Raw genomic sequence first — 8,660 nt, 5'->3', positions numbered from 1 at the left:
GGGGCTTCGGGGCTTCGTGAGATCCTTGGAATCAAATCAACCCTCTCTCCACAAAGCCCAGCTGTCCCCCCGCAGTCGCCCTCTCCTTGGTGCCATTTCTGATCTCACACAGCATTAAATCCAGAGTGACTTCAGATTTGCTCCCCGGCGCCCCAGGGCGGAACTCGGCCCTGCGTGCGGAAGGGCGCCAGCGGGGTCCCACTGCCATTTGAGAGCTGCTGGTGACAATGCGGGCGGCGCGCTTCTCTCTGGAACTGCTCTTGCGGGGGCTACAAACAGGCCCCCCCAGATCCTGCAGAGTGTCCGTGGGCGCTGGCGTGCTTGGCTGCAACGGAGCATGAGAAGCAGCTGCCCTGACTGGAGCATCTCTTAGACACGCCCAACGGCTCCCCTTCGAAGTCTGGGGTCACCTTGGAGTGGAGAGACCAAGCAGCTCCCCGGCTGCAGGGATGGGGCGCTCAGACATGCCCTGCAGCCAAGGGGGACTGCCCCAATTCCAGAGCAGCGTGGCCGGGCAGCAGGCGTTTGCCCCAGTGGTTGTGCCCCGAAGGGCACTTTATTCACATTGATACAGTGGGTGCAGGATCCCCCGGGACTCAATCCCTTCCCTGCTCACTGCCCATGAAAGCTGGGTCATGTCTCTGGGCCTGGGAGGTGTGCCCTTCCCCGGAGGGCATCAGGGGCTGGGTCCCAGCTGCCCCAGTTCCATACAGCCCAGTCTCCAGGGCAGCTCTAGCCACATGCTGCATGGTCCGTAGCACCTTCTACGGGCCACCATGTCCTCCCCGCTGGCTGTGCCTTTTTTGCCCCGCTCTGCGCAGCCCCGGCAGTCCAAGCCCAGGGACAGCGACTGCAGAGCATCCCGCTGGGCCGGGCACTGTCGCTGGCAGGCGCGTGGGCAGGGCGGGCAGGAGAGCACTGTGGGACGGGGGCTGACAGAGAAGGCTGGCAGGCTAGGAGGCAGTGCAGACAAGTGGGGAGAACAGGAGAGAAGGGCTGGGGCAGAGACGGGGCTGGAGGAAGTCAGGATGGCTACGTCTAGATTGGCATGATTTTCTGCAAATGCTTTTCACGGAAAAGTTTTTCCGTGAAAAGCATTTGCAGAAAACAGCGTCTCGTCTGGCACGGATGCTTTTGCGCCAAAGCACTTTTTGCAGAAAAGTGTCCGTGCCAATCTAGACGTGGTTTTGCACAAGAAAGCCCCAATCGCCATTTTCGCCATCGGGGCTTTTTTGCGCAAAACAGTCCTGAGCTGTCTACACTGGCCCTCTTGCGCAAATACATTTGCACAAGAGGGCTTTTTCCCGAACGGGAGCATCATAGTATTTGCGGAAGAACACTGACAGTCTTACATGAGATCGTCAGTGCTCTTGTGGAAATTCAAGCGGCCAGTGTAGACAGCCGGCAAGTTTTTCCTTGCCAGTCTAGACGCAGCCAATGGGAGGAGAGGAGAGAAAGTCTCTGGGACATACAAGGCAGCCTGCCCTGTTTATGCCGGCACGTTGCTTCTAAGCGAGGCCTGGCTCCCTAGTGAGCTAGAGCAGAGGGCTGCCAGCAGGACTCCTGGGTTCTAGTCTGAGCTCCGAGAGGGGAGTGTTGCCTAGCAGTTAGGAGGAGGGGGGGGCCCTGCGTCAGGATGCCTGGGTTCTGTCCCCAGCTCTGCCCTTTGCAATGTGGCTCCAGGGCGCTGCCTTCGACCTGACGCCCTGCCAGGAAGCTACAGCGATACCCTCAGAGCCCCAGGCTGCCTGCGACACCCCACAGCCGAGGGCGACTTGTCCCTGCCAACCTGGGGCCGGGCTCTTCAGAGAGCATCCTGGCCTGTGCAGCCCAGCACACAGGCTGCCGGATGCCCCGGAGGCTGGACCAGCCGTGGTACCCCGTGGCCTGGAGCTGGATCCTACTCTCAGGATCCTAGACCTGGATTTACAGCGTCTCTGAGCCCAGCATCTTTCCAGGGCAGTCAGATGCTGCGGGGCTGCCCTGCCCAGGAGCCCTGGGAGATAGGACCTTTCCTCTCGGGCCGCCAATGCCCGTGGCCCTGCCCGCCATGTTTGGCCTTGGCCGCCCCGCCAGCCTGGATCCCCCTCTCCCCCGGAGCTGCCCAGCCTGCGACTGACGGCCCTGCCGCACACTCCCATCCATTGAGCCTGGCTGACACACACAGCCTCGCATCCTCCCGCTTCCTCTGACTCACGCTGCTCAGCTGCGACGCCTGTGCGGAGCCAGCCTCTCGCGAGCTGCTGGCTGGGAGACGCCGGGCCCTGCAACAGGTAACCAGCTCTCTCTCCTCGCTGCCCCGGCCGGCTGCCCCCCAGCCCGGCTCTCCCCCCCGTCGCTCCCTCCCGTCCAGCGGCTGCGGCTGCGCGGCCCTTTGGAAAAGCAAACTCACTCCGGCTCCCCCCGGCCGCCAAACCGCCAAGCCCTGGCCCCAGCCGGCGCCCGCTGCGTCCCCGCCGGCTGCAGAGAGGGGAGGCGCCCGCGGGTCTGGATACCGCCGGAGCAAGATCTGTCGTCCTGCTACGGGCCACGAGCCGGAGGGCGTCCTGCACGCCAAGGGGCTTTCTCCGGAGGCAGGGCCCAGAGGGGAAAGGATGCGCTAGGAGCCCAGCCAGCGGTAAGGGCACGGGTTACCCCGTGGGGGAGGCGGCGTGGCCCAGGGTCCCCGCTCGGCCTCGTGCTGCGGGCCCTGGCCGTGGCTGGCCGAGCAGGACGAAAGGAAGGGGCGTGCGGGGTGTTGGGGGCACTGGCGGGGCGCAGGAGCTGCAGCGTGGCAGACAGTGCTGTTTACTCGCCTCTGACTCACCCGTCCAGGGGCGGGGGAGATTTTCTGGCGCCTGAGGCCGACCAGGCCTCCTTATGGAGCCCCACAGGAAGACTGGGGCAGGGGGCTTCTGGGTACCGGCACAGGGAAGGGTCGGGCATGGGGCATTTGTCATGAATGGGGCCACAGCCCAGCGGGGCGGGATGGTTCGACTGGCGGTGCCTCAATGAGCCTGTGCTGAGCGCCCCAGCCGGCCGACAGGCCTGGGGTGGGTCAGGCCAGGCCGGCTGGCACGTCTCTCTGGCCAGCGGACGGGTCAGTGCCGTGGGCAAGGCCGCAGCCGGGCCTGGGCTCCCTGAAATGGACACAGATGCTTGGCGTCCCCCATCAGGTGCTTGCGGCCGGTGGGGGGAGCAGTGCCCCCCTCGCCCCCCCGGGGTGCCACGCCAGAGACTCCAGGGAGGAGTTTGGCCCCCTCGGCCCTTCTCAAACGCCCGCCCCGGGGCTGCAGGGGTCCCCGTGCTCTGCCCCTTGTGCCCGGCGGGGAGGCTCCGCCATCCCCCCCCCCCCAGGCTCTGCTCCACCAGCTCTGCTGTCAGCGGGCCCGGCCCCAGCTGTGACTGCGGCCCAGCGTTCCCATGGCGATGCCCAATCAGCCCTGGGCTGCGCGGCGGCGATTGGTGGGGAGCGCGGGGCAGGGAGGGGCGGGGAGGGGGGGCTCCAGCAGGAGGAGGCAGAGCGAAGTGGTCCCAGCCCGTCTGCTGCTCCCCCCCCCCCGCTCGTGTGATTGGGTAGCCGGGATAGCCTGACAGCGGGTCCGACGTGGCACAGGGAGAACTCGGGCAGCCCCGCGGCGCTGCTGGCAGGGGGACCCAGAAAGGGGCCCTCAGCAATGAGGGTCACGCCCCCTCGCCTGGCTACCCAAGCTTAGGGTCCCCCCACGCCCGGGGGGGAGGTGGCCCCCAAATCATTTCATTGGCCCTTCCCAAGTCCTGCAGGGCTGGCTCTGCCCACGGGACGGGTCCATTCCTGGCCCCATTGGCGTCTACGGCCACCCCTCCCCCCAACATCAGTGGGGCAGAAACCCGACACTGAGCAGGGGAGCCGCGGGATCAGGGCCCCCCGGCCAGTCCCTGGGGCAAAGGGCCCACTGCAGTGCCACTGACCTGCTGAGAATGTCTCCTGGGTACCAGCAGGAGGCGCTCTCAGGAGGCTGAGATCGGAGGTCGGAAATATCTTTCCTGTCCCCTACCTGCCTCCATGTCCCTCCCGGCTCCCGGCCATCAGCCCCGGCTACCCAGAGCCTCTCTGCCCGAGCTCATGGGGATGGGGTTTCAAACACCACGTTCTGCCCAACATGCAGGGAAGCTGCTGCCCAGTGTGCCCAGCAGGGAGAGGGCTCCAGCAGGGGGGTGCGCCCGGCTTGGGGGGTCCTGCCCCACACAGCGGGAGGGGGCCATGCTCAGAAAGACGAGGGGGTCAAAGCTGAGTCAGCGATTTACAGAGCGGCTCTGACTTGCCCCATTTCCGCCCAACGGGAACGAGCCACAGCTTCACTGACCAGCCCCTTTTCCACTGCTGGGGAAACCGAGTCATGCAGCGATTGGGTGACTCGCCCAAGGCCTCTTGGCCAGCTGTCTGCACGGCTTGGGACTGACCCCGGGAGGCCTGGGTCCTGTCTCTCCTCTAACCACTAGGGGATGCTCTCTAGCTGAGTCCTGGGCAGGCACAGGGAGGGAGCCTCGCGCTGTGGGAAAGGCAGGAGTCAGCGGGGTGCTCGCGCCCCCCACGCCCTCACCCACTCCCCTCCGGAGCGGACTGTGCTCAGCAGAACGGGGCTGGCTGCAGTCACGCCCTGGCGTCCGGAGGTATCCCGTGGCTGGCCCCGAAGTGCCACGTCCGTGGGGCGCCCGGAGGGGCTCACAGCCCCCAGAGCTCGGCATCAGCAGAGAAGGGGCATCCCGACCGGTGTTCTCCGTCCCCCCAGGCCCCATGCCTGCCTGTGGCCCGTCGTGCAGCTGCAGCCGGGGGCCCAACGTGGAGTACGGGAAGTGGTACGGCGTCCGCTCCTACCTGCATCTCTTCTACGAGGACTGCACCAGCGTCGGCCTGGCCGCTGGCACAGCCGAGCCCCCGGGCTCTCCTGCCCTGGACGGATGGTCCTCCCTCGTCTGGAAGGTAAGAACTGTGGGCCAGCATCATTCGCCTGCTGAGAGCACCCTGCCGGGGCATCATCTCTGGACACGCAAGCCCCCGCATCCCAGGGTATCCCCCCGAAACTCTGCAGCCCACAGGAAGAGCCTGGGCTCCCCCCATTTGGTTCACCTGGCATCACCCGCTCTGGCCCCCAGTTAGGAGGCTGGAGACCCACCCCCCGGAAGCCCAGGGAAGAAGGAGGGGATGCCAGGGATGCCGGGTGAGGCTTGGAGGGGCAGGGATCAGAATCGCTCGGCAGGCAGGTACATCACCGGCCTTCCCCCACAGCTCAGCCCAAGCAGCCCTACCCCCCCCAGCCCCCCCCACGCAGGCCAGCCCCCCAGCCCTGGGCTTCCGCTGACCCCATCCCACAGCCCGGGACCTCCCCGAAACGATCCCTCTGGGAACTAGAGCAGATCTTGTGGAACCCAGCCAAGCCGGGTGTAAAACTGGCCGGCGAAGGACAATCCCGGCAGCCCTCCGTGAGTTGCCCCTTCACTGCGCTCAGCTCCCCGGGAAGGGCCTGCTCCTCATTTCAGGAGGCCACGAGCCGACGTAGGAGAACCGGCCCTGCCCCGCCAGAGGAGAAACGCCCCTAGCTGGAGGCGGGCCCTGGCTGCGAGACCCTGCCTGCCCGGGATCCCAACCCGAACTCTCCCTTTTATCTGAGGGTCTGGACTCACTCCTCAGCCTCACCACTCAGCCCTGGGGAGAGGGGGTCCTTAGTCCCTTTGTATAGGGGGAAACTGAGGCACACAGAGGGTGAGACCTGCCTGCTTCAGGCCTGGAGGGAGGGGCAAGCCGGGAGTCCTGCCTCCCTGCCCCCACCCCTTGAAAGTGCCGGCCCTGCAAGCTGAGCACCACACTACGGAGCCTCAGGCGCAGCGCCAGGTGGCTTCCCCGCCGAGCGGAGGGGAGGAAGCAGCTGACAGGCTCTCAGGCTAGGCCTTCCCCTCCTCCCCATGTGATGGAGCAGGGTCCCCAGGCCAGCTGGGGGCCCAGAGATCAGCTGACCGCCCCCTCTCCCCAGGAACCAGCGAGCACCACCCTGCAGAGTCCGCTGCAGCTGTGCGGCGTCCTCAGGGCCATACAGGCACCATTGGGTGTGGTTCACATAACTCGCCCCGAGCATGGGCGGTGGAGGAAGGCCCAGCTGGGGAAGGCAGCCGAAGCCCCGCCCCTTCTGCCCAAAGCCACACCCCTTCCCAGAGACTACGCCCCTTCACAACATTCCCCCCCCCCCCCCAGCTGAGGGCGCCGGGGCATGATCCCAGCCCCTCCTGGATGACTGGGCAGGGTAGACAGTTTTGGAAAGGCAATGCCTTCCCTTGCCCACATTACCCACCACCCATGGCTGTGGTCCTCATCTGCGGCCCACAATGGTGAACAGCTTTAGAGCCACAGGCTAGGAGGGGAAACTGAGGCACCGGGAGGGGGCGGGCCATTCTAGCCCTAGCCCCAGCATTGCAGCTTCTCCTCCGGCTCTAACACGCTGACCGAGCCCTTTGCGTCCCGGCCCCAGGTGAGTCTCCCGGCGGGAAGCCTGTTCCTGCTGCTCGGAGCCGCGGCGCTGGCCACGGGGTACCTGGTGCCCCCGAAGCTGGAGGGCATCGGCGAGGGAGAGTTCATGGTGCTGGACCTGCAGGCCATGGCGTATAACCGTGCCCTGGTGACCTGCAGACTGGTGGGCACCACCCTGTGCGCCGTGGCCGGGGTCCTGGGGGCGGCCTGCGTCCTGGCCGGCCTGCTGGGCAGGGCTGCGCGAGCCGGCCGGGGCGAGGAAGAGGAGGAGCAGCAGCTGTCGCCCATCCTGTGGGAGAGCCCCCCGAAGAAAACCGGCACCATCATCGCGGGAGCCCCGGCCCCGCCCTTCGGCGCGGCCCGGCTACAAGGCATACAGCCCCAGGGGGGCACCCAGGCCCCCCTCCTGCCCCCCTCCACCGCCACTGCAGCTCCCTGAGGCGGCATGCTCCTGACACGCCCAGACTAGCAGCCCCCCACCCTTGCTGCGAGGCGCCCCACACGCCACCATTCAGCGCTTGCCGGAGGAAGGCGGGCGCAGCACCGGGCCCCTTCCCGTGGCTTCATCTGCAGAACCCGGGCAGCTGCACGTGGCTAACGTGAAACCTTCCACGGGGGAGACAGGGAGGGGAGTGAGGAAGGGGGAGGCTGTGGCCCCCGCCCTCCCCTTGAGAAGGTTTGCGACGTGCTGGGGGGGCCTTCTGGCCAGGCCCGCTGGATCAAACCAGAACCAAAATGCTCCCCTGTGCTCACCTCACGCCACACCCTGGGCTCCAGCTGCACCCTCCCCTGCAAGAAGGAAGCTGGGGGCGGAGGAAGGGGTGGGTGAGGATTGGCCGTCACCTGATGGACCAACCCCCAGCTGTTTTGTGGTCCAGCTCCCTCCGCCCCGGCCGTATCCGGCCAGCCGCCTCCTCCTGCCATGCGAGTTCAATAAAGTGACAAATTAACTCCGGTTCGTCGGTCACTTCTGGCCGGACTTTGTCACGGTCCCACGAGCAGCGACTCCCACGTGACACCAGACACCGTGCGACTTGTCCTCAGATCACGAGAGATGCCACAACGTCCGTTCCAGTGGGATGCCCTTGCCAAAAAGCAAACAAGATTCTGGGAGGCATTAGCCAGAGTGTTGTGAGCGAGACACGAGGAGTCGTTCTTCTGCTCTACTCTGCACTGATTAGCCCTCGGTCCGAGTCTTGTGTCCAGTTCTGGGCACCGCATTTCAAGAAAGATGGGGAGACATTGGAGAGGGTCCAGAGACGAACAACAAGAATGATGAAAGGTCTAGAGAACAGGAGCTGTGCGGGAAGACTTAGAGAACTGGGTTGGTTTAGTTTAGAAAAGTACCTACGTACTTTTCAAGTACCTAAACGGGTGTTACAAGGAGGAGAGAGACAAATTGTTCTCCTTGGCTCTGAGGATAGGACAAGAAGCAATGGGCTTAAACTGCAGCAAGGGAGATTGAAGTTGGACATGAGGAAAAACTTCCCAACTGTCCCGGTGGTTAAACACGGGAATAAGTTGCCTGGGGAGGTTGTGGAATCTCCATCCCTGGAGACATTGAAGAGCAGGTTGGACAGACGCCGGGCAGGGATGATCTAGATTGTGCTGGGTCCTGCCGGGAGGGCAGGGGGCTGGACTTGATGCCTCTCGAGGGCCCTGCCAGTTTTAGTGTCTGTGATTCTATGATTCTAAGATATTTCACCGTTAGGCTCAGGGACTTGGGCCTTCGCCCCTCAGTGGGACTCCAGCAGAGTGAACCACCTGGGCAGGGAGGTTCTAGGAAAGTCCGGACAGAATTGATTTTGCAGGGCCATGGGGCTATTCAGTCCTGCATCCCGTTCACCCCACGCCTCAGCCCGGTTGGGGACTTGGGGTCAATGGTCCCGGTTCAGCCCGTCTGCCAGGGCTAAGCTCGGGTGCTCAGTTCAGTCTCAGTGAGAGGCACAGACTTGATCCACGCTCAGCACTTCTTGGCTTTGGGGCCGGCAGCTGCCGGTGCCCCAGCCAGGGCGACCCGGGGAACCCACGTGGGCAGGGCCCAGGGCATGGGTCACACCCCGGGAAGGGTGCTGGCAGGCAGGGAGCCCTGTAGGATGTGCGTGGCCAGCCCGCCGGGCACCGCTGCCCAAGCCACGCCTGGCCCCAGCGTTCAGCCCCCATCGGTCTCCACTCAGCC

At 65.2% G+C, this 8,660-nt stretch overlaps 1 protein-coding gene across 1 annotated transcript; it reads left to right on the top strand.

The window, feature by feature from the left end:
• Positions 1-2,219: 2,219 nt before the first annotated feature.
• Positions 2,220-8,136, top strand: NRSN2 (neurensin 2). The gene is made up of 3 exons (XM_075900881.2): positions 2,220-2,617; positions 4,752-4,942; positions 6,483-8,136. Exons 2-3 carry the CDS (start codon positions 4,757-4,759, stop codon positions 6,918-6,920), a joined length of 624 nt encoding a protein of 207 aa, XP_075756996.2. The 5' UTR covers positions 2,220-2,617; positions 4,752-4,756; the 3' UTR covers positions 6,921-8,136.
• Positions 8,137-8,660: the final 524 nt, after the last annotated feature.

This window comes from Pelodiscus sinensis, chromosome 17, assembly GCF_052426305.1.
Source record: "Pelodiscus sinensis isolate ZL-2025 chromosome 17, ASM5242630v1, whole genome shotgun sequence".
NCBI classification, from domain to species: domain Eukaryota; kingdom Metazoa; phylum Chordata; order Testudines; family Trionychidae; genus Pelodiscus; species Pelodiscus sinensis.
The sequence above is the reverse complement of the archived record's forward strand: the minus strand, read 5'-3'. Positions and strand labels throughout refer to the sequence as shown.

Excerpts from the sequence above, each read along its gene's own strand:
- NRSN2 (XM_075900881.2), top strand. The coding sequence starts at position 4,757 with ATGCCTGCCTGTGGCCCGTCGTGCAGCTGCAGCCGGGGGCCCAACGTG. Across the intron at positions 4,943-6,482 it reads GGTCCTCCCTCGTCTGGAAG|GTGAGTCTCCCGGCGGGAAG; the intron begins GTAAGAACTGTG and ends TCCCGGCCCCAG.